A 27,127-nucleotide genomic window follows, 5' to 3' on the forward strand; every position below is an offset into this window, starting at 1 on the left:
GTTTTGAACAGTACTAGTGAACTTCTATGTGAGGAGTCCGGTCAAACTCTGGTGACATCCATGTTTGTTTCTATTATTAGAGGACGCTTACGCGCATAATGATTCCATATTTGGAATTTGCATTTCCTAATATGGTAGGATGAAAATACCCCACAAAATTACAGCACGCTGTAACTTATGGCGTTACAGTGACAGATGTATAATAATAATTGGCATTGTGATGCATTCAAGCATTCTATCAGTGTAACACTCAATCATTTTTATTGATGCCTAAAGTCTTGTGTGACATATTTGGAGAAATGAAATTTGAAAAAACAATAAAATGGGAAGCAAGCATTCAAACATGCTGACAATCACAGATTTCAACTTGAATTTATACTGATTTAGAGAATAGAACGTCATCAGCTTGGCATTTAGTACTCCTTGTGTTTGAGATCTTTAGACGCAGGAATCACAAAATCTTTGAGAAACTTGTTTAGATCTTCTTCTTTAAGCTCCATAGATAGGAATCTATTGACTATTGTCTCACAACATTTATACTGTGCATCCAAACCACTGGAATCGGCTCTGCGCACAGGTCGGTTCTCTTTCAACAAAGTTTCAACCTGAAATATATATATAATACAAAATGTATATTATAACAGAAAAGCATGTTACGGAACATTTTCTCTATCTTGCAATGCTGTCCACACAAACTTTACTTCATATGTTGTTGACATTCAGTTCACATCGTACTTTCTAAGGTGAGTAATTCACTCCACTCGCCTAACAATCACCCAAATTAAGACCCAGAGGAGTTAATTATCACTCTCCCATTTCACATTTTGATCAAAGAAAGCTTAGAAAGAACTCCCGTGTGCTGAGAGTATTGAAGACACATTAAAAATTAATTCAAAATTACTTGTACATAAGATATTGATGGAAAAGCTGAAAACTAATTATGTAAATCAGGTAACTAATATGAACAGAACAGAACAAAAAAATTATGAATTATTATGCTGATTAGAGAATTAATATGAACAAATTTTAACCCAAAATTAATCAGGCCGGTCTATTGTCCTAGAGCATTTATGTACCAAATTTTATTCAAATGTGATGATCAGTAATTGAGATATCAGTGTTAATTATGTTAATTAGGTGATTAATAAGCATAAATATTTACCAAAAACTAATTGGGTTTCTGCATAGTTCTCTATAAAAATATCATTAAAATCCAATTTGTGGTTCTTTATATATCAGTGGAACATTATGCAAATTAGGTAATTAATATCCAATTAAAACTAATCAGGTCTCTGCATAATCCTAGAAGATCTATGTAGCAAGTCTCAGTGAAATATGATGATTACTACTTGATATATCAAAAGCTGAAAATTAATTAATTATGCAAATTAGGTAATTAATATGTACTCATATTACCCTAAAAACTATCAGGTCTGTGCAGTGTCCTATGACATTTATGTACCAAGTTTCATTGAAATGTGACAAATACTACTTGAAATATCAAAAGCTGAAAATTAATTAATTATGCAAATTAGCTAATTAATATATACTGATATTAGCCTAAAAACTATCAGGTCTGTGCAGTGTCCTATGACGTCTATGTACCAAATTTCATTGAAATGTGATGATTACTACTTGAAATATCAAAAGCTGAAAAATCATTAATTATGCTAATTAGGTAATTAATATGTACTCATATTACCCTAAAAACTATCAGGTCTGTGCAGTGTCCTATGACATTTATGTACCAAGTTTCATTGAAATGTGACAAATACTACTTGAAATATCAAAAGCTGAAAATTAATTAATTATGCAAATTAGGTAATTAATATCTACTGATATTACCCTAAAAACTATCAGGTTTGTGCAGTGTCCTATGACATCTATGTACCAAATTTCATTGAAATGTGATGATTACTACTTGAAATATCAAAAGCTGAAAATTAATTAATTATGCTAATTAGGTAATTAATATCTACTGATATTACCCTAAAAACTATCAGGTTTGTGCAGTGTCCTATGACATCTATGTACCAAGTTTTATTGAAATGTGATGATTAGTACTTGAGATATCAGTGGAAAAGCCGAAAATTGATTAATCATTATGCAAATTAGGTAATTAATATTGCACAGATTTTTACCCGAAACTAATCAAATCTGCGCATTAGTTTGGAGCATCTGTGTGCCAAGTTTCATCAAAATCCAATGAGTGGTTCTTTAGATATCAGTGGAACAGTCATGGAACAGCTAAAAATCAGCTAATTATCATGCAAATTAGATAATTAATATGCATGGATTTTTACCAAAACCTAATCAAATCTGCGCATTGGCCCAGAGCATTTATGCACCAAGTTTCATCAAAAACTGATGTATGGTTCTTGAGATATCAGTGGAACAGACGGACGGACACACACACACACACATACACACACACCCACACACACACACACACATACAGACACACCAACTGCAAAGACTCCCTTTTTGTGCTTCGCACAAGAGAGTCAAAAATAGCATAGCTCCCCTACACACCTATGTTACTGTGCTCAGGAGAACCATTAGTATTGCCCAGACCATTGCCAAAGGTAAGGCATGCAGTTGTATGCAATGTTTACCTACTACACTGTATATTTTATGCTTAGCTCTGTGAATGAGTTTGACAATCTCGCAATAGCATAGCTCTCCTAATAACTCACTTTACTATGTTCAGTAGAGCCACTTTTTAACTTCCAACCATTTCCCTTGAAGGCAAGAGCTGCAGTGTCTACCTACTACACTGTATACTTACATGCTTAGCTCTGTGAATGAGTTTATCTGGTAATCCTGCTACTGCAGCTATATGATGCGCATAGCTACATGTAGCATGTCCATCTATTAACTGGTATAGGAATACAAGATCATTGCCATCCTGCAATGCTTCCAATGTCTGTTATCAAAGGATATAAAGTAGATTAGATGTGGTTATTGTTATTTATTAATATTTATTCATTTAATCAAAACAGTTTCATTGTTGTAACAAAATGGTGACAACCAAAGGAAAAGTAGAAAAAACAAACAAACTTGATACAGAAACACAAAGACGAGCACAAAAAAGTCGAAGGATGAAATCTCCTAAGATTCGCCTTGTTTAATTTCCAAGCCAGTTTAAAAATGTTTTTACCACACTAATGCAAACAAGCAGCTCTTTACTAGAACTGAATTCAGTGAATAGTTCTATGATTGATCTGGGGATAGACTGGTCACCATTCAAGTTGGGGAAATGTTGTACATGTATCATGTTTTAATGTAAAGAACTAGGGCTCTATGACTGGGATTCTGCAAAAAGAACTTGTTAGCATAGGTGACTTGCACTTCAACAAATCACCAGGAGCACAGTTAAAATCCATACTCTGAAGTGATATGCTTAAAGACTCGGGTATGCATGGCTTATCAATATTACAAAGGAAGCTATTAGAATAATAACTATACCTGAAAACTGAGTTGTGATGAATTAGGTAGTAGACGTTGTTGTATAATAGTATGGAAATGCGATGATACAAATACATGCGGACATTGAGTATTCATTTGTAGCCAGTGTTGCAGTGACGCACATAATAATGCAATACCGTCCACAATGTCTGTCCCTTTACCAAACTCATCTATGATGACTAATGATCTCTCAGTCGCACATCTCAATGCTACAGATACCTGCAAAAATAATATAAATGTAGTTGTGACAATCTTAAAGGTGTAAAAATATTCAAACAAACAAAGTAAACTTTACATCTTGCCACTTGAGGGTGTACTCACCTGGTTAAGGTCAATCATGAATGTTGATAATCCAACAGAAACTGACTCTCGAGTGTGAATTCTTGTAAATATTCTATCAATGATACCAATACTCGCTGATTCTGCTGGTACAAAGCTGCCAATATGAGCCATGAATACTATCAAACCAACCTGTATTATAATTAACATGAGAAAATAAAGTTCAATAGAACAATAATATTTTTGTAGGTGATTGAATTAATAATAATTGAGAATTATTAGATTGGGTTTTAGTTTTATTTGTGGAATTTATAGATGCCAATGGCAGTCATTAAAAAACAGAAAGTGTGACAGCTGGAAATAAACCAAAGACTCAAAAGCGTAACTAGTTTATTTCTTCTGAAAAAGAAACATCAAGGTAGATAATGTATTCTTAATGTGGTCCTGCCAGGAAAAAAAAATATTGTTTTAACAGAATTTAGGTGGTCCAACAAGTAGAATTATTGTTTTTGACACAATCTGAATCTTTTCTGATGAAGTACCATTGCTGCATGACATGAGCCAACTTTGATGTGTCTTCACTCTGTTTTGTTTGATTCATGTTCGCTCCGAATCTGAACTGATAAAGCTAGAACCATCCAAACTGATCTAATAATTGCTTGATTTAATCATTACACAAGTATGGTGTATTTTTTTCATATGAAGAAATAACAAAAATATTATCAAGAAATATTGATGTTTGAAAAATAACGAATACCTGTTTCATGTAGACACTTTTACCACTGGAATTTGGACCAGTTAAGAATTTCATTTTGCTGTGGTTTCCACCAGACGCTGTAGAATTGGGCACAAATGGATTAACACAAAGTTCTTGTAGTGGATGACGCCCACCTTGGATTATTAGCTGATTATCATTGGTTAGTTCAGGTCTGATATAATTACTGTCGCTGGCACACACAGCTAAGGATATCAGACTGAAAGTAACAAGGTAAATATAAATATATTACTGCACACTATTATTTTTGCAGCTAGGTATTTTCACAATTTGATGATTTAATGGCATTTAGGCCAGACTTTTATTATCCCTTGTTTCGCGACCCCGTCGAATGAACAGAAGGTGAAATAGAAATAAAAATACAATTTTATTTCAGCGTAATTTCTCGTGCCCGCCAACTTCTATGTGCAAAAATAGAAGTTATTAAAAACTTATTTTTATCTTCATTTTGTTTCAGCCCGCCGCATAACAAACCCAAGTTGCATTTTCGTGGGAGTATCATAATCAAAGTACCGAAGTCTTGCGCAGATGAGAAACAAGGTTATACATGGAATAAAATTTTTATTTCATTTCTTCTCTTCGATCAATGATCTCACTTTCAATTCTTTGAGAATCACGCAAATCTAATGGAAAAAAAGAATTAATTTCATTTATTTTTTCACCCTCCTCAAAAAAATAGCCTTATAAAAACTTGAGAAACAAGGTATAAAAAAAGTCTGGCCTTACAAATTTTTGCTGAAAAGGCTTTTTGGATGTTTTGTATGGAATTTATTTTCACTGATTTTTGATTAGTTTAATGTGAAATATAGGAAAAAAGTATATATTCGCTGGATTTTATTTTCACAGAATCATCCCTTCAGCGAAAATAGCGAAAATAAATTCCAAGCGAAAATAAAGTATTCTACAGTAGTGTTAATGTTTATTATGTATTCCTATTTACTATATACTATTTCAAATATGGAATGATTACGCATGTAAGTGTCGTCTAAAAATAAAAGCAAACATGGCTTACACCAGGGTTTGACAAAGAAGTTCGCTGATTCTGTTCTAAACTTTTTAGATTTCGGTATTCTCATGATGTATTCTTGGAGGGAAACATGTATAATAATAACGTTATTATGAGGAAACCTCAAAGTATGCACTCAGACAGTACGTCGTCGCATCGGCCTCCGATGCGCATTGGTCGATACTCATATAGTTTTACAGTTTCAAAACTCTCAGTATTATTTAATTAATTACCAGTCCAGCTCCGCAGCATGCTCCATGACAGCAAATAAAACCTGACTATGTTCTAGCACAGTGTCCTGCAGTCTGTGCATAATACTTGTTTCATGGTCTGTAAAATAAGTCATAAATATTCAACAATTAATGTTGTATTATCTACTAAAATTAGTTAGCGTATTAGTCCTTAGTGTATACAGTACATTGAGCCAAGAACCCAAAATAAAGAGGTATGGCATTCGTCACCTGCGCATGTGCGAGAATCGTGTCCCAGGTGATGATAACAACATATGCTATAAACGCAAAGACTCATGGCAACGCAATGGCCATCAGTTCGTAATGTTTGATACAATCACGTAATAACACAACCTTATATTATGAGTGTATAATACTATTATAATACTTGTGTGCAAACGTTTGACAGAATCAGGCAATATAATAGTGAGAGATCGGCATGGACACGAAGGAAAACAAAATGGCCATCAGTCAGCCACTTTATTTATTCCTAATATGCATGATAGTTATATAGAGTTTGAATGAAATCATCTGAGAAATGGCATAATCAAGTATCAGAAATTAGGAAATTTGAGAACCAAAATCGTTGTTAGTCAAATTTGATCAAATGGTAAAGAAAATCTATGTGCACATGTAAATCATACATTTTTTTTTTTTATTTAAAGTAATTTTTTGTATACCACTTTTGAAAATTGATACCAAAAAACTGTAAATTGCATTCTCCTACATTTGTGAAGATCTTTCACCTGGAACTTTTTCTTTAAGTTTGAATGTGATTTGGTCAAAGCACGTCTGAGAAATGCATGCATAGAATCCAAATTAATAGTCCCTGATTCCGAACTTTGACCAAAACCAGGACTAATCGCTAAATTATAAGTAATCTATTACAGTAAATGCTTATGCAATGCTGAGGCCCACTAAGTACATAATGAACAGAGAACTACTAGTAACCATATGCCCACATAAATGAATTTGTTTAATATCATGGCCTAAGAATGAGATGACAGTGAATTACCTGTTATTTCACACTGTGTATCTCCTAACATGGCATCTAATTCTGAAATATAAATTTAAAGAGTACTGTAAACATTAGCATACTATACTACTGTGAAATTTATTACTGTATACAGTGTCCGAAATTAAAACTGTTCCATTGGTCCGAGACTGGTTGGATTTGGTACACAGATACCTTATGGTGATTCCAGTTTGTGGTGCATGTTCTTTGTGTATTTTTGCTAAAATGCATTACAGGGAGTCTCAGAAGTATCGGGGCAGCCAATTTGCAAACTCGCTAGCAAATTGGCTAACTGCTTGGGTTTTGACTAAACAGTTAGCGAGTTTGCAAATTGGCTGCCCCAATACTTCTGAGACTTGCTGTAAAACTGATTTTGCTTGTTTGTGTAGATAAATGTTTGATGAAAATTTCTTATACTACACATAATGTGAGTATCAATGTTAATTTAATGGGAATATAAATACATTACAATACTATATTAGCAATGATTTGCACTATTGTTATGTCATAAGTTGATGATTTGATAAGGATGCAAGACGTATATCCTACCTCTTGTGCTGGCACTTTTATAATGTACCATATTATTGGATAGGAACTACAAAAGAAATAAATTGCCAAGATATCATCAGTGGTGAAAAATAGATCTAGGGCAGAAATTAGTGTTGGAGTGTTGGGTGGGAGAGGGGTGTGGGAGGGGTGTGGGGCATGTATCGTTGAAATGCTTTGACATGGTTTTGCTTTTCAAATATTGGATTTGAGGTAAACACTTGCTTTATAGAGTTTGTTCTTTAAACTTGTTGATGTTTAATCCCGTTTTTAGCTGCCAAGTTAAGGTGTCCACAGGCAAAACATTATTAGGAGATATAACATCTCCAACATTAGCACACTCAATTTGTTGACATGTGTGCATCTGCTTCTTACAAATGTTTTATTGTTAATGGTTTCTTCATTGCCAAGTATTGTACATTAAAAATAATACCATGCATCAGAAAACTCAGGCCTTGCTTTTTGAAAAGGGCTGGAGTCTGAAAATAGGACTTCTAAAGGAGTTATACAAGTGATATCAATCTGTTGAGAAATAATTTTGCACATGTTAATTTTTTTTGAAAATTCGTTTGAAGAGATTTTAAGCTTCCTAATATGTGACTCACCTTAAAAATGAAAATCTGAAAACCATAAGTTTGTACAAAGAATGATTAAAATCAGGCCTGGCATCACTCGGCAAACAAATGTGTTTAGTTGGCTACAAGAGTTGATGTACATATGCAGACCTTATGTATTTGTTACGCCATGTTTAAACGAAATTGGTCAAATAGGGTCTGCAAAATGGGTAAAAACTAAAACCGTACATCAGTAATTTGCTCATCATACCAACTGATGAAATCCTTACCATAAATTCTAGCCCATCAATATGAAAATGTTGTTCCTCCTTCATATCTGGTGTTCTGGGGATAGCTAATAAATAACCAAGTTGTGGTAAGTATATTACGTTGCACTCTTTGATATCAGAACTCAGTTTCTTTAGTTCTTCTTTTGCTACTTTGGTCATGAAGTCTGGTAATCCATTGTATGTCCGTTTCTCTAGAGTCAATAAAAAGGACTAATTCAATCACTATATCATGTATGTGGGCTGTAAATCTTTTTGGCACATCGAGCGACATGAAAGCATTGATCAAGATACTGGGGATGGTGAAGGGTAAAGAAAACATGGTCATTCTGTGATCAGGAGAATGCATAGCGATGTGGTGGGTGCATACAAAGTTTCCCAAGGACAGGGTTCGGTGAAGAACAGTATCACGGATTATGGCAGACTTGGAAGGCAAAACAAATCATTACACATGCAATATGTGCGAGAAGCTCCTATACAATGTAGCTTTATTGAGATTATAAGAAACATTTGACTGAATGAGGGCAAATTATAATATGTATATACCACCAATTACTTCACACAATAGTCATTGTGCATTTTTAAATACTTACATGAACATCTAAGAAACATGTGTATTACAATCATTGTCAAGAATGTCTATGAGAGATGATCAATTTTAAGATATCATTTGAAACAGACAAAAAACCAGGCCAACAATATTCAAGATTTTGATTCCTTTCTCCAAAAGTAGGCATTATGAATCCACTTACTTTCATCTAAATCTTGGTCCACATTAGGTTTGACAACAAATCTATTTAATACTGCTGACTCATCAAAATCCACCTGTGGGATAACATAAACTTAGTCATGAAAATGTGGCTATAGCGCCCTCTATCATGAAACCCAATAGTTACAATATTTGTGTTTCCCTCATATGTTAATTTTTTTACTTTGAATTTCTTATTCTTAAAATTTGAATATTTTCAGCTGAAACAAAAAAAACAATTTGGTACATATATGTTGTGTTTCTTCCCGAAAAAGACCAGAGATTGTCAAATGAAATGCAGCTAGGTTTGTGTCCAACCCCTACAAAATCAGTAAACAAACCAACGATAGAATCATTCGATCATCAATCAACTTTTGTCACAAAATAAACTTGAAGTGACATTTGTTTCCATATTAAATCAAAATCTTGAAGGAAAATTATGCCCATTTGGTCAAAAGCCAACAAAAAAATTATAGAAAAATTAACAAGCAACCTCTGGGCTGAAATAGTTCCGCTGTTAGCAATGCACAATTCAATTACAGAATTGAAGATATCATCACAAAATGAAAAAATCTGGGAATGGTTCACCTATATGTATAATTTCAAAGCAATCAGACTTGCGGTTTTTTGACAAGAAGTAAAAAATATCACTTTTTACCAAAATTGACAAAAATATTCACCAAAATTGCAGATATCATCATGAAATGAACAAATCCAAGTAAGGTATTCCCAAAGTACATATACACCAAGTATCAAAGCAATCAGAATTTTCAAATTTTCAAGAAGAATTGAAAAACTAAAAAGTTGACGTGGACAACGGCGGACAATCACTCATATGATCAGCTCTGCTCAACAAAGTCAACAGCGGAGCTAATAAAAATGGCGGTCTAAGGGTTAAGCGAATTTCATAGCCTATAGAATCATTATTTGCATCTACATCAATTGTATTTAGTGATCTATGCTGCACAAATAAAAAATACAACACTGGATTACAGAAGTTTATAGAAGAAGAAAAAGAAATAGAAGAAGAAATGTAACAGTACTCACAATTTTACTTATTAAGTTAGCAATTCGATGTAAATCTTCAGAGAATGAATTGGCAATCTGGAAATTAACAATCAATAGAAGCATTAGACAGTAGGCCACTCCATACATCTTTTATATTCCGGTTGTTACTGTTTGATTGTGGCTACTACAGACAGGTGGGCACTCGATAAGAGATGCCGGTTAACTGTATACACTATTAGATGAAAGCAAGCCCTAAATCTGAACCTACATGTAAATGATTGTCCACACTCAAATAAGGTGTTCATAGTCATTGTGCAAGTTGACTATATACTGCTTGAACAATTTTGTATTTATTACTTACCTTCTTAAAAATCATTATATTGTTAGACTGTGCCCTGCATAGATCACCAATATAAATAGCATTGTATGCCGTCTGAAATAAAAATACACATAACTAATTTAGAGTTACAAAGTGAATGTTCTTTATTGAAGTACAGAAAACGATCTGTAGTACAAGATGACTGGTGTATATTCACACATCTATTGTGATGGTCATCTCTGAAAAACACAGCTGGGCAATTTTGACTTTCAAAAATAAAACACTTTTGTCATGGAAGGTATAGATCCATACATTTCAGATACACCCAAGAATGGTTTTGTAACTAGAAGTCAGTACAGAATTCTGTCATCACTGTTTGGCTGTCGCTATGACTTCAGTACATTACCGTGAGAACACACATACAAACTGACTTGTAGGTGCCCATAACAAGTCAGACACAAAAGTCTGTCATTCATAGATTTTAAGGTTTTACTAATCATTTAGATGGTGTATTGCGTCACTGGATGCACAACGTATACTATAATTAAATGTAATTCCCTTCGAGACAAATTAGACTGGTGTAATCTGCATAATCTAATTACGGTAAACTTTCATGAAATAATATTTTGCACAAAATTTCCCTAAAGCCGGGTCTACAAAATGTCATTAAATGGTCTGGAAAAATCCCATGCAACTTTCACAGTACCTTGTACAATGCTTGCCAATCACCGATGGAAGCCTGCGCCATTCTCATTCTTGTCAAGATTCTCTGCAAAAACAAACAGAACTATAAACATTGTACACACCAAGTAGCTGACATATGTTTTATGCACAACACCTAAAGATCAAACATACAGGTATTCTGAGGGGAACTATGGTTCTAAAACAGCACAACTTTTCAATATCAATAATTCCATAGGCTTTGTTCCAGTGGAAAGCAGTGCTAAAAAATTTGCAAAAGCACTGCTCAATACCATTGAAAATTTAGTGTATTTCTCAATGCAATAAGAGATTTTGGTGATTGTGTCAGGTGGGAAGTGAATTTAATAATTATTACAACTTCAACGTCAGCATAAAGACAGACAGACTCACTGAGACATGTTTGATATGTCTAAGACAATCCTGTAATGATGTCACAACTTCAATATTTCTTGGTGATAAGAAGAATGCCACAGCATCTTGTCTTTCCTTCAATATTTGTACGTCTTGCAGTGGTCTTAAAAACCATAATCTGCGAAAGGAATGCATCATATTGTCATTACACCGAAGGTAGCCAGATTACTGTTAACAAGTCAAGGTCCATAGCACCAAGAGCCAAATGATTTTCAAGACTTTTCCAGAACTTTTCCCAAAACTTTCTTGCATTTTTCCCCAAGACATTTTGCCCCCTAATTCAGGCCAACATCATCACCAAAGCTCATCAAAGTTCCGAGGATATGGTAGTTCCCTAGAGAAAACAGGACTTTCTAAAATGAATTAATAAACTATGAAGAAATTTAAAAACTTTTCAAAGATTTTTTTATTTTTCCTGTTTAATTAAATTAAAGACATCTCAAAGACTTTCCAGTCCTCAAAAAATCCAAAAACTTTCAAAGGATTTTCCCAACGCTATACACAGAGTGTAAGTGACTTTTGAGAAATTTTGTCTACATGAACGCAATAAAATTATTAAATCATAAAAACTTATGAAAATTAAGTGGTTTACAGTATCTCTGCCATCTAATGAATTATGGCACACATTACGTTAAGTTTGTTTACAGTATTATCTTCATTGTTTTGTCTCAATCATTTCTGAACAAAAACTGTACTCTGACAGAATTAATTACTCATGCATGCCTCTGATGCCAACAATAAATAAATAAGAGATTCATTAATTACGTGAATTATTCTCAACTACATTAGCATAATTAAAACAATAATGTCTGGAGTCCAGTACTACATCTTTATCTACCTTAGTGTCAAGTACAGAAATAATACAATTTTAATATTCTACCTTGCTAACACTTAATCCTACCTCAGCATTTTACTTCCTATGACTGACTTAGTCCTATTCATTATACCTACAGGAAAAAATTTAATACACTATGCACTGTCAGGATGGTGGTGTATCATAAAGTGAACTCAAATGACTATAGCGCCCTCTAGTGGTATTATTTCATCGGAATTTGAAACACGTACAAAGCCTAGGCCAGACTTTTTTTTATTCCTTGTTTCGCAAGTTTTTATAAGTCAATTTTTTTGAGGAGGGCGAAAAATAAATAAAATAAATTTTTTTTTCCCATTAGATTTGTGTAATTCTCAAAGAATTGTGAGATCATTAATCGGAAAGAAGAAATGAAATAACATTTTATTCCATTTATAACCTTGTTTCTCATCTGCATGAGACTTCGGTACTTTGATCATGATACTCCCACGAAAATGCAACTTGGATTTGTTATGCGGCGGATGGTAAAAAAATGAAGATAAAAATAAGCAAATAAGTCGGCGGGTGCGAGAAATTACGCTGAAATAAAATTTTATCTTTGCTTCATTTTCGGCTCTTGTTCATTTGGCGAGTTCGCGAAACAAGGGATAATAAAAGTCTGGACCTAGCATATACTGAACATAATGAAATAAACCAACTGGACACAAATTATAATTAGCTGTAATGTAAGAAATGTTACTCATGTTTCTTGGATAGAATAATTTGAACAATGATTTCTCAATTGCATGTAAGAAGCATATTCTATGTGGACAAACAACTTTATTAAGCTTAATATTTAGAAAGCACCCCATTTTAAAATATTTCTAAACCTGTCGTAGACTAATTTCAATTATGAAGGTTGCACAGGTAGTCAGTGGAGACAACAAAGATAGTAACTTTAATGAAACAGGTGCTATAGAATACATGTAGCATCAACTATAATCTGAAAGAAAAGCGTCCTCTAGGGACAAGCTTTGAAAACAGATTTACTGTAAAATACATTATTTTACTTCTTTTGGTGTTTTGTATGGAATTTATTTTCACTGATTTTTGACGAATTGAATGTAAAATATAGGAAGAAAAGTATATTTCCCCTGAATCATTCCTTCAGTGTAAAAAAATAGGTTTTTGTTATTTTTTTTTGCTACAAGTGTAGAAAACAACCCCCTGGGCGTACTATGCCAGGACATTCTTTATTGTATCAAAAGTAAAGGGTGGGCGTTTGCCCGGGCATGGGCTCTTACCTGGATAAATACGGTAATTCCAAGCGAAAATAAAGTATTTTACATTACATGTTAATTTTGTTGGAAACAAGAATGTATTGCAAGTGACAATTGTTGTCACGTAATAGTTTACTTGAATAAATGATGAACTAATATAAGATAACCACTTATTACTGATTATACCACAAGAACTATTTTGGTGATTTAGTTTACATCAAATAAAGGTATTTTGAACTTTGGAATGAGTGCAAAGAGTTTTTGGACAAATGCAAGTACCAGGTATGTCTTTTTCAGCATATGCTAAATTCTATTGTTTTTAGGGCGAGATGTATAATACTTTGTTCTCACTTTTTCCTTTTGTGCTGAATAGGGAAATAATTTTTTAAGAATTTTTCTCTTGTGCAGATATCATTATTTTGCAAATTTGCCACCATCACCACCTCTGTTCCTCCCCAAAACAACCTTGAGTATTCAAATTTGGACTTCGTTTTTGGAACATCTCAATCTTTCTTTGAATCTAAATTAGAATCAAATTTATATTTCAGGTGATCACTGACACCTATTCAAGAATACAAATTTTAATGTGACTAGCTTTTATCACAGAGAAAAAGTTAAATACTTCTTCAATGCTCAGTTCATCTCCCCCAAATTCTGCTTGGCTAACACAGTTTCAGGTAAATATGGTGGATAACATTTCACATTGAGTGTTTGTGTACGACATTGGCTTACGATGAAACTAAGTTGAATTTTACTTGCATTTCATAACAAACCAACAAATTGTTTTTTGTATGTTATAATAATCAATTTTTGTATCATCTCAAAAACAAGTTATTCAAGTGTAAAACAACATGACAGGAGTGTACTACCATTGATTGTTTGCTACCTAGAATCATAATCATGTTTGTTTTCATTTTTAACTTGTTCCATACTTTTCAATACAATCAAAATTCAAATCCATGCATTTTGTAATACAGTACCCGTAACACCATAAAAATTAAAATCCATGCATTTTGTAATACAGTACCCGTAACACCATAAAAATTAAAATCCATGCATTTTGTAATACAGTACCCGTAACACCATAAAAATTCAAATCCATGCATTTTGTAATACAGTACCCGTAACACCATAAAAATTCAAATCCATGCATTTTGTAATACAGTACCCGTAACACCATCAAAATTAAAATCCATGCATTTTATATTACAGTACCCGTAACACCATAAAAATTCAAATCCATGCATTTTGTAATACAGTACCCATAACACCATAAAAATTCAAATCCTTGCATTTTATATTACAGTACCCGTAACACCATAAAAATTCAAATCCATGCATTTTGTAATACAGTACCAATAAGTTAACAGGAAAATACTAATAAACATGATGGACTCACCAAACAGACTCAATCCTTCCTTGGAGCCACTGCCACCAAACTTATAAATAGATGGGTGATGCTCTTTGTGGAATATTTGCAATGCACTGTATGTGTTGTCATCGACTAGTACCATGTTATGACTAGTGGAAACAATTATTTGGTAAGAAAGTGAAACTACATACAAGAATATGCACTGTATTTACAACTTTAAACATGCATCAGCTATGTTTTCACCACCAGACCCCCCCCCCCCAAATGTTCCTGTACTTTTCTTATATTCTTCAATATTTCTGGAAATGAATCCTGATTTGGGAGCCAACAGGAAAAATTTGAGTCAATTTTTAGTTTTTCCCAAAATATTTTTGTCTCAATCTTCTGAAGGAAAATGCAGACTATAAACTGGACTATTTTGTGAATTTGTGATTAAAGGAAGTAAGGTTAACGTGAATAATACTGACTAAAATTACCTTTGTGATACCAAAAAAGTAAATACATCATGATTTGACATGTAACTTGTACTTCTATTCATGAAATCATGTAAATAGCAGGAAATTGAATAATTTGTTCAACCACAAATTTTCAACCTGTCTGTAAGTATTAATTGCATACATACATAACATGAATATCCCAATATTTCACCCTATGTGGGTTTATTTGGTATTTCGGTATCATTTTGGCTAAGTACCAATACATGAAATAAAATATATAAAAAACAATTGTCAAAAAAAAAAAACAGCTAAAAAAGGCACTTTTATTCAATACATGTGAATAACAATTGGAGTATGACAACCAGCAGTTGTCATTTAGTGACAAAAGTGATATATTCAGGGTTCAAGGTTATGGACACCACAAACAGGCCATGGCACCATCAAAACGCTAATACTATGATTTTATGTGAAACAACAATTCTTATTTTTTTTGTCTCTGTCCAAAGCGATATATATTATGAGACTTATTCATTGCTCTCAATTATTCATGATATTCAGTGATGCTAAAAAGATTCCACTATAGGAAGTAGGTGTGTGCTTGAGTGTCAGGGTCATACACGAGACAGGGTTAAGTAGAACAGGTCAGAACAAAATCTGCCTTAATATCATTTGCAGATTACAATTGCATTAACTCTTTAGCATAAAAACTATCATGAAAATATGGTGTTCCCGCTAGAGGGCCCACTCTAGCAGAATATTAACCAGTCATGGTAAGTTTGTGTCAGAAGAAATTTTACAAATTAAATCCTAACGGGAATTCTCTAAAAAGATAAACAGCCACAACTGGGCTAAGCTAGGCTAGTTTTAGTGAGGAAAATTCCTGATCATAATAAATTGTTCATAAAAAGTAGCTCAAGTTATTATAACACATGAGTGATAGGTTGAAGAATCATGAACAAGCAGCCTGTCGGCTGAGATAGCTCCGCTGTTAGCAATGCACATGGCAATTAAAGAACAGAAGATATCATTAGAAAATGAACAAATCTGAGAGAGGTCCACATGTAGTACAAAACAAAAAAATGTACCTATATATGTAATATCAAAGCAATTGGACTTGCGATTTTCAACAAGAAGTCGAAAATATCACTTTTTACCAAAAATTACAAAAATATTCACCAAAATTAGAGAATTAAAGATATTATTACAAAATGAACAAATCTGAGAGAGGTCCACATGTAGTACCTATATATATAATATCAAAGCAATTGAACTTGAGGTTTTTAACAAGAAGTTGAAAATATCACTTTTTACTAAAAATGACAAAAATATTCACCAAAATTAGAGAATTGAAGATATCATCATGAAATGAACAAATCTGAGAGAGGTCTACCCAAGGTACATATACACCAAGTATCAAAGCATTCAGGCTTGTAGTTTTCAAGAAGAAGTCGAAAAAGTAAAACATTGACACGGACGGCGGACAATCACTCATGATAAGCTCCGCTCGACAAAGTCGACAGCGGAGCTAAAAACACATGCTGTATGTTTCAGTGAATTTGATCTTATTGTGTTCAGCAAAATTTAATGCAATGTCATTGTAAGAAGAAACTTATTCAACTGCCATCGTGCAGTGTGATTTTTAACAAACAATGTACTCAACATTTAACGATTTATCATTGACACAAGACAAAAATGCATACAGTATATTACAATGTCAATATAAAAAACAAACAAAACAAGCAGCCTATCGGCTGAGATAGCTCCGCTGTTAGCAATGCACATTTCAATTAAAAAACTGAAGACATCATTAGAAAATGAACAATATGAATAGTATCAAAGCAATCGGACTTACAGTTTTTAACAAGAAGTCGAAAATATCACTTTTTACCAAAAATTACAAAAATATTCACCAAAATAAATTAATTAGAGAATTGAAGATATCATCACAAAACGAACAAATCTGAGAGAGGTCCACATGTAGTACCTATATATGTAATATCAAAGCAATCGGACTTACAGTTTTCAACAAGAAGTCGAAAATATCACTTTTTACCAAAAATGACAAAAAAAATTCACCAAAATTAGAGAATTGAAGATATCATCACAAAATGAACAAATCTGAGAGAGGTCCACATGTAGTACCTATATATGTAATATCAAAGCAATTGGACTTGCGGTTTTTAACAAGAAGTCAAAAATATCACTTTTTACCAAAAATGACAAAAATATTCACCAAAATTAGAGAATTGAAGATATCATCACGAAATAAACAAATCTGAGAGAGGTCCACATGTAGTACCTATATATGTAGTATCAAAGCAATTGGACTTGCGGTTTTTAACAAGAAGTCGAAAATATCACTTTTCACCAAAAAATGACAAAAATATTCACCAAAATTAGAGAATTAAAGATATCATTACAAAATGAACAAATCTGAGAGAGGTCCACATGTAGTACCTATATATGTAATATCAAAGCAATCGGACTTGCGGTTTTTAACAAGAAGTCGAAAATATCAGTTTTTACCAAAAATGACAAAAATATTCACCAAAATTAGAGAATTAAAGATATCATTACAAAATGAACAAAACTGAGAGAGGTCCACATGTAGTACCTATATATGTAATATCAAAGCAATTGCACTTGCGTTTTTTAACAAGAAGTCGAAAATATCAGTTTTTACCAAAAATGACAAAAATATTCACCAAAATTAGATAATTGAAGATATCATCACGAAATGAACAAATCTGAGAGAGGTCCACATGTAGTACCTATATATGTAGTATCAAAGCAATTGGACTTGCGGTTTTTAACAAGAAGTCGAAAATATCAGTTTTTACCAAAAATGACAAAAATATTCACCAAAATTAAAGAATTAAAGATATCATTACAAAATTAACAAATCTGAGAGAGGTCCACATGTAGTACCTATAAATGTAATATCAAAGCAATTGCACTTGCGGTTTTTAACAAGAAGTCAAAACTATCAGTTTTTACCAAAAATGACAAAAATATTCACCAAAATTAGAGAATTAAAGATATCAACATGAAATGAACAAACCTAAGAGAGGTATACCCAAGGTACATATACACCAAGTATCAAAGCATTTAGGCTTGTAGTTTTCAAGAAGAAGTCGAAAAAGTAAAACATTGACACGGACGACGACGACGGACGACGACGACGGACAATCACTCATATGATAAGCTCCGCTCGACAAAGTCGACAGCGGAGCTAAAAACTATGATGCAACACGGGCAAAACTGTAAAATGAAAACATATTTATGGTTAATAGACTCCATCTCCTAGTAGTGATTTCTATTAAAAATTGTAGTGCAAACATTTCCTCCAAGGTATTAAACACTACACTGTACTGTGAATTACTTTATTTTAGGGGTTGACCATTATAAACTGTAGGAGGGGGTAGACACACACTTAATAGAGGAAATCAAAAACAAAATCAAATCTAGAAGTGAGGGGGGAAAAATACCATGTAGTACTGAGTTTCTAATGGTCAACCTTTCAGTTGGAATTTCATTTTGCAATACAACAAAACATAATGAGTGGACATAAATAACTTAGTTTTACTGATTCAGCAAGAACTCCAAGCAAAAAGGTATTCAAGTTTATGACAATTCTATCCAGCTGTCACATGGTAAAGAACAATAAATACTCACAGAGAAAATGTCTTAAGTCCTAATATTGGTACTCTGATGTCACTTTCTTCTAATTCCACTCCTATTCTCCGTTTATCCAAGTATTTTAATAATCCACCTGTAGCACGCACCTATAATTATACAGATAAATGTTTTAATTCACAACTTGCATTTTGTAGTCTCACATCAGACCACTCAAAACTGAAAATGAGTTCTAGGTTTATTATGTTGACTAGGTATGTGCAGCTTTTAAATTTTCACTACCAGACTTTCTCACCCAAATTTTTCTGACCTTTTTTCATATATTCTTCAATATTTCTGGAAAAGAACCCTAATTTTGGAGCCAACAGTAAATTTCCTGTTTTTCGCTCAAAAAATTTGGCCATTTTTGTCCAAATCTTCTGAAGGAAAGTGCAGACTATAAATGGAACTATTTTGTGATAAAAAAGGGAACTGGCGGTGAAAAGGTTAACAATGACAACAAATAATTGAGAAACATAATTTGGCAATTTTTGATTATTTTTGAAAATAAAAATACTTGAATATTCACTGCTTCTAGAGTACCGTACATTGACTCCGATGTAAAAGTCCTGTATGTACTGAATGTGCTCTCATGGTACCTCATAGGCTTGTGTACATGACAGAGCTGGGCTGGCCCTCACCAGTTGCCAATGGTGAATTTAGATTAGGCAACAATAAATTGTGTCACTTTCCCCACCATTGGTCACCAGTAAAAGTTATTTCAAACAATGGATTATTCAGATAGAATGGTCATCAATTAAAAGCATGTCATTACTGGCTAAAATGTGTATGTTACAGTATGCTGGACTGTTTGGAATGAATTTGCCATTCTACTAATGGTACAAGAAAACACTGTGGCAGTACCTACCATATTGACATGTTCAAATGGGACGAGTGATGTTAGATAAATGGTCCTTTCGCTTTCTGTATAGTCTTCTGGTATACATGGTAAACTGACATTCAAAATACGACGTTTGCTCACTTCCAGTGCTGTAATATATATACCGGGGTAGTGTATCATTAATCGACATAGCATTTGCATTAGTAACATAAACAATACAAATGAAAAAGTAAATTACAAAAAAAATTCCTATACTGTTTTGGGCTAAGAATTTTTATGATGAAGATCCCACAAGAACTGATTAAGATCCCACAAGAACTGATTAAGATCCCACAAGAACTGATTAAGATCCCACAAGAACTGATTAAGATCCCACAAGAACTGATTAAGATCCCACAAGAACTGATTAAGATCCCACAAGAACTGATTAAGATCCCACAAGAACTGATTAAGATCCCACAAGAACTGATTAAGATCCCACAAGAACTGATTAAGATCCCACAAGAACTGATTAAGATCCCACAAGAACTGATTAAGATCCCACAAGAACTGATTAAGATCCCACAAGAACTGATTAAGATCCCACAAGAACTGATTAAGATCCCACAAGAACTGAGGAAGTCGCGTGAACTGCAAGATGATCACAAAATTAAAAGACTAACCTATATTTATAGAAATCCTAATGCAAATTAGTGAGTCTGTGAAAGAACTGATTAGTGTTCATCTCAAAAAATATTTGATAGTGCCCTTGGACATTCACAAAGTGTGTACGGTAATATGGGTTGTTTTTAATGCTTTATAATCTTTGCATTTTGACTCGCATTTTATGTTACCATCAATCAATGCGAATGGGAAGGAATTTCTTTCGAATGTTGACAAAACCCGAGCGTTCGCTTCTCGAAAGATCTTCATCGCTTATCAATGTACATAATTATGAAAGTTGCTTATGCATTGTTCCCTACCCAAGTGAATTATAAACAAAATATTGTGAAAATGAATATCCAAATCAATAAAATACTATAACAATACAAAAGTTTTTAATCACAATCTAATGGCAGCGTATAACCAAACTAAGTGACTAAGTAAGAGGGCGCTATACTTCAAGTTATTGGCACTTGTCAGCTTAAGGTAGCGGGACTATTATTTGCATACTTGTTTTCATCTTCTAATTGTGACTAAATGACTACAAATAAACCCGGGAAAGTATATATTTTTAGAATCGCCAGACTTCAAGCTTTTCACAAGTGTATTTTGCATGCCCGTATCTGCAATCTACGACGCGTTACTCAATCAAAGGTGAAAAATTACTTTTTCTGTAAAAAAAATAATTACGCATTTATGCTGGCGATAAGAAGTATTTTTTTCACTTTTCCTAGTTGTTCAATAGTCTGGTAAATTGAATGTGTCTGGTTAGTTTTATTCAAGCAACGCGTTTTAAAAAATAGTGTCCTGAATTTCAATTACTGTTTTAGTCGCATTGCCCCCAACTCAAACCACAACTCGTTGGTAAATAATCGATGAAATAGTTTGTCTGGACACATTCAAGTTCCTCTCATTGTCACCTTAAAGCTGTGAAAATTTGGTGTTAATCCGACGACAATAAGTATACGTTATTTTTTGTTAAAGACCTTGTATTTTGAAAAACATAAACTCCTAGAAAATGTCCATGAAGTCACAGCAAAGATTTTCAAGCTTGTTTATCGGCACAATCAATTTGTTTTCCCATCAAAGTCTGTTTTACCATGTGTAGGGACATCCAAATGTGTAAGGCTATTGGAAACCAAAAAAATAAAGGAATGGGATAGCTATAATTGGATAAATTCGGCATATGAAAACACCAAAATCAATGATTTTTTTTCAGTGGCTGTGTGACCTTGTGTCTGACACATTCATATGCAAATGACTAATCTGTGAAACAAACAGGGGCGGAGACAAACCACTCAAATGTTTGGAAACACTCATTGTGTGTCAGATAGCTACTGATAACACATCCTAACATTGCTTTGTCTTGAGTTTATCTTTGAAACTTATAGGCACACAGATTAAACCTGTGTTGTTGATTTTGGAAAACACTACTGAGGCTGCCTTGCTTCCCTTCAGAAAATCTATATTTTAACCAACTTACATGACATTCTATGTTTTATTGACTTTATCATATGAAAGTTTATGGTGCATTTCATCAATTAATAAATAAATGTGAAAATCGTAATTTTCAACACAAATAATAGTCTCGCTACCTTAATTGGCATTATCAGTTACTTGCTTGCTTTTGTTCAAAAATGCATGTTCATCAGAATTTTGGCAGTTATTGTTTAAATTTACCAGTGGTTGGTTCTACTGTATTAAATACAGAACAAAGCAAAAGTTAGATTTGTCGAGTACTGTATGATACTTTATTTTTGCTTGGAATTAATTTTTACTATTTTCGCTGAAGGAATAATTCAGCGACAATAAAATCCAGCGAATATATCTATTTTTTCCTATATTTTACATTCAATTTGTCAATAATCAGTGAAAATAAATTCCATACAAAACACCCAAAAAGACTTTTCAGCGAAATTAATTGCAGCTAAAATAAAGTATTTTACAGCATATAATTTAACGATGTACAACATAACTAAGTTAGAAAAAAATGTGCAAAACCACCACCACCACCACCACTACAAGGAGTTTATTTATGATCCCATTCATTTTATTACAGAAAAAAAATGTCAAAAATCATTGCCCAAGTGTTCGGGTGAAAAAAAATGATGAGTAGGGTAATTTGAGATAAACAAAAATAAGACACAACACGGATCTGCCTGGTTACAGATAGGAAATAGTACAGGATGTAGATATGAAATGACAGGCGAATTGCAGTTGATTGAACTAATAATAAGTCATTTGTGAGTTAGCAGTCCCATCTCATGCTGAGAAGTAAGCTGTAAAAACATTAGTATCATACAGTAGATAGATGCATCAGATGAACTGTCAAAATTACAGGGGGTGCTATACAGGGCACAGGTCAGTTACTGTATACATGACAATGTTTACAATAAGAACTAGACTATCGATTACAACACTTGCAAAAGACAATGCCTCAGGTACTTTAGGGACAAACCAATATATATAAGGGGGACTGTAAAAGTTGTCTTGAACTGAATTTTTTTTTAAATGGAATATTTGTTTTTTAACGCCATTTCAGTCGCTTTTTTGCTGTGCATTCCTTCTTAAAATAAAATTATGCATGCATGTACATCACTGAAATTGAACTTTGAAGTTTTCTACTGCCTTTTTAAGATCATGGCTTCTAACTCAGTGTATGGACACAATGACAGTGATAAAAAAATTTCACAAAACAAAATGGAAGACCAGACAAAACATCCCAATTTTCTCCCCAGGATAAGATCCGAGAACCGTCATGCTTATCTGACACAGCCACACTCAAAATCATCACTGCCATGCTTGATTTTTGCACCTTTACTATTGTCTATAAGTTCTGCAGGCTCATTTTTCTTTTAAGCCATTAACAATAACCAACCAGCTTATTGGGGTCGGCATGTACCTGTAAGTTGTCTAGTTACGGAATCACCACCGATCAAGTCTCAGCTGATATAAGAAATAAAACATCTGATAAAAAGATTATTCTAATGCTGAAATAAACACAACCTGATAAGACACATAGCATGCAGAATGGGAAACTTACAAAAGTCGAGGCTTGGTAGAATTTGCACATCAATGGCGGTGTTTTCATCCTCAATGAGTTCTCCTAGATCATTAACTATATAATAAAACAAACAGAATGAAAGGATGAATTTTGAGTTTATTTGATTTTACTATGTTTGTGTTAAAGCATGTACAATGAGCAGTAAAAAAGTAATTAAATTAGCCAACAATGGATCCAGTAAAAATGAAATGCTAAATTATTCTCACTACTGTAAACTACTTTATTTTATCTGGAATTAATTTTCACAGAAAAGACTTCTTGGATGCTTTGTATGGAATTTATTTTCACTGATTTTTGATGAGCTCTTTAATGTAAAATAAAGGAAAAATATTCAGTGGATTTTATTTTCAGTGAAGTATGTTTTGTTCAAGGCATTTGCACTGCCTTCAAGACATCCATGAAATGCAATCATAATCATATGAGATTATTCATGGAAAATGCTAAAACACCCAATTTAATGATAATTTTAAAATAAAAAACCATGATTGCACTATTTTTGCTAACAAATTGACCAGAAACTTAATTTTCTTTTTTTCTTTCTTTTTTTCAATGAATACATTTATTTAATAAAGAATATGTTTACAAGGCATATGATACCCTCTATAGAAACCATCAGATTAAATTTATTTTGGATGCTGAGATTTTAGATAGTGGTACTTCTTAAGTCTGCATGCATAAGTGATTAGAGTAGAGAATAATCCAGCAGAAGGTACTGGGATAGTCAATTTGTGTCATCATTTTTCTGTGTCCTGATTTGATCTTTGTAAGGTTTTATGTGTCGGATTCAGTATGCATGTGACACATGCACGCATGATGATTGCATGCTTGGGAAGATATTTGGAAAGGCAGATTTAAGACAGAGTCTGGTATATATTTTTCATCTACATCAGAATTAAATGTGACATGTCTATATTTACCATTCAGCAATCAGTATGAACTGTCACAAAAAATAAATTACAATTTCTATAATACACAAATGACTACACACGCATGTAATGCACATCAAGAAACTGTTCTCTAGTCTTAAGTGGTTTAAGTGCCATGTGCAGTTGTTAGCGCAGTCGTTCTCACTACAACATGTTTGATACGAGTCCCACTGACATATACAACACACCTAAAATACGTTATGGTGTGTTACTACTATGTTGCTTCAACCATCTAAACTAATTTTCATTACCGTACTTGCTCTATTAGACATATAGATATTTTTACCATAGAAAATTTACTGTACTTTATGTAAACACATGCGCTACCAATAGAGCAAATACGGTAAATACTAGTCAATCACTAAATAAAAGAAAAGATTTCAATTTAAAAAATCACAATATTGATTCATAGAAATAAATAATTTGAAAAAATGTGCATAAAATAAATGTTTTGATATCCACCAAAATCTGGGTAGGTGGGGTTACCAGAAACAAAAGACACAGTAAACCCATCCCCTGTATATACTGGTACTCATAATTAAACTTTGCTCAAACACTAACTCTACAGAAGATTATTCGATAGCATTCAAAGTCACAGTCATCGTAGAGTATAAAATAACTTTGCAATTTAGTCTAATGCCCCAAAAATATATTGGGAGACGCCTAATGGCTGGAGGTTAACAGTGCAAGCTGGTTAAAGTCCAACTTACCTTTACATGTCAGTGCCTTGATGAGTCTATCATCTTGCTTACTACTAGTTATTACACAAGTTGGTAAGATTTGCTGTTTAACTGAAAAATAAACATATCATAAATCATGCTGGTTAAGGTTAAGCATACTCATAATTTTAAAGAAAGTTTGTTATAAATCGCACGACAATGTTGATTGTGTTAAATCACGAAGCTATTGTCCCATGGCACCATGAAACAACATTCTTTTGTGTGTGACATATTTGGAGAAACTTTTTCTAACATTTATCAAAAATGCTAAGCACAATGCTGCCTTTTTTGATACATTTTAAAAACCTAGTTTTTTGAAATAGTTGATAACAAAAAGTACCCTAATTTAATGGAAAATGAATAAATTCTGGGTATTTGCATTCATGAGTACCGGTAGGCTTCTACCTTAAAGGGGAACTGCTCAATCCCAGGGATTGCACCAAAGAATCATGGGACACTTTAGTTTATGTTGTTTACAATGTTAATCTATCTTTTGTTATCCATTGTTATTTTAATCCAGAAAGTAAATTTGTTGTGAGATTAGACTTAACTGGAAGGTGCCCCTTTAAGATGAGTAAATTAGAGCTAAAAATCAGTTTAAAGTACCAGTGCACCAATCTCAAAGAAAATTGACAGGCACGCTATGCCATACATGTAGTACATTGTATATAGACTAAATTTTAGTTGTACTATCATATAGGATTGACTACCGGTATATTTATCCTAGTAATAATAAAACAACAACAAATACTTCTGTAATATCAATGTTTTACCTCTCTTAAGAATTTGGAAATCCTCTGTTTCTACAACATCCATCATCAGCTGTACCTGACAGGACTCCGTGTCATAGAATGCTAGACCTAGTTTGCCACCTCCCCACATCACACTTAGATAGGTCTGCAATAAGGATGACAATAATTATTATTATATATGTTACTGTATACCCACGAGTACCACAGTGTGCTGTACTAGACTAAATGGTGGCCAAGACAGCGAAAGAGCCACAAGACTAGTTTTTGTCATTCTCTCTCGTCATCACGCCTGATCAATCCAATCAATCTGATCCCCGATCAATGTAACCATGGTATTTTAGCGATAAAGATAATGGAATATGAGAAGCAAAAACTAGTCTCATGGTGTGGCCATTCATACCTAAGACCCAATACCAAATAAGAAAACACTTGGTGATACATCATGTATATATTTATGATAAATAGCACGCAAATATCTAGCACATGAATTTTTTATCGAAAATGGATTTTCCAGGTATTTGGGTGCTGTTTGAATATGCGAGGCACGAACATCCACAAATTTTATGGCACAGTTTCCCAATTGAATGAAAACATTCAAGAGGCTGTAAAAACTATCATCAAAAAACCTAATTTGCAAGAAGTTCCATGATTGGCTAGACTATTGTATAAGTACAGCCATCTAACCTGTATATCATCTCCATCTATGTCTAGACTTCGAGTGGTTACTCTAACATCATTAGCACTCATATCAGAATCATTTTCATTTGATACAGTTGATGTACTGCCTCCACCGATAAAAGTAGCACTAGTCATGGCAGATATCGCACTACTGCTACTCCTTGTGGCCATCCTGGGGATAATAAAGAATCGTCACCATTATTAGACATGGTGATTTGCTACATTGTATAAACAGACATCTGGTATCTCTCTCACCATCATATAGCTGCATATGTATTCTCGTTCTATATGTCAACACAGTGACATCCATAGGCTTCGGTGTAATGTATTCAAGATAAAGTATGGAGTCAAATCTAAGGATGTCAACATGTTAATTATTAGTTGAATTTACCCATGCTTTAATGTTTATTGCCTGTGTATGTCATGTTAAAAGTGCAGTTGAAAGAAAACCATAAAGCCTGCATTCATTTTCATTGAATATTTAATCCTGAAAGGAGATATATAAATAAGGTTCAAAATTGCATTTCAATCCCAAGAGACGTCACATCAAAGAAAATACCGCAGTTGCCTGTCCCTGTATTTTCTAGTGTCTTTGGGGAAAAC

At 33.3% G+C, this 27,127-nt stretch overlaps 1 protein-coding gene across 1 annotated transcript; it reads right to left on the bottom strand.

Annotated features, from left to right (window-relative positions):
• On the bottom strand, positions 1-26,695 carry LOC100374902 (mutS protein homolog 5-like). The gene is made up of 22 exons (XM_078006841.2): positions 26,531-26,695; positions 25,868-25,991; positions 25,086-25,166; positions 23,429-23,503; positions 19,771-19,892; positions 18,903-19,012; positions 14,818-14,939; positions 12,250-12,295; positions 11,328-11,466; positions 10,942-11,004; positions 10,278-10,349; positions 9,956-10,012; positions 8,913-8,985; positions 8,164-8,354; positions 7,323-7,368; positions 6,774-6,815; positions 5,762-5,858; positions 4,505-4,721; positions 3,790-3,939; positions 3,469-3,687; positions 2,789-2,926; positions 1-605 (listed from the first exon to the last, which is right to left on the bottom strand). Exons 1-22 carry the CDS (start codon positions 26,693-26,695, stop codon positions 414-416), a joined length of 2,541 nt encoding a protein of 846 aa, XP_077862967.1. The 3' UTR covers positions 1-413.
• Between the last annotated feature and the right edge of the window lie 432 nt (positions 26,696-27,127).

This window comes from Saccoglossus kowalevskii, chromosome 9, assembly GCF_978046115.1.
Source record: "Saccoglossus kowalevskii chromosome 9, keSacKowa6.1, whole genome shotgun sequence".
Lineage (NCBI taxonomy): Eukaryota > Metazoa > Hemichordata > Enteropneusta > Harrimaniidae > Saccoglossus > Saccoglossus kowalevskii.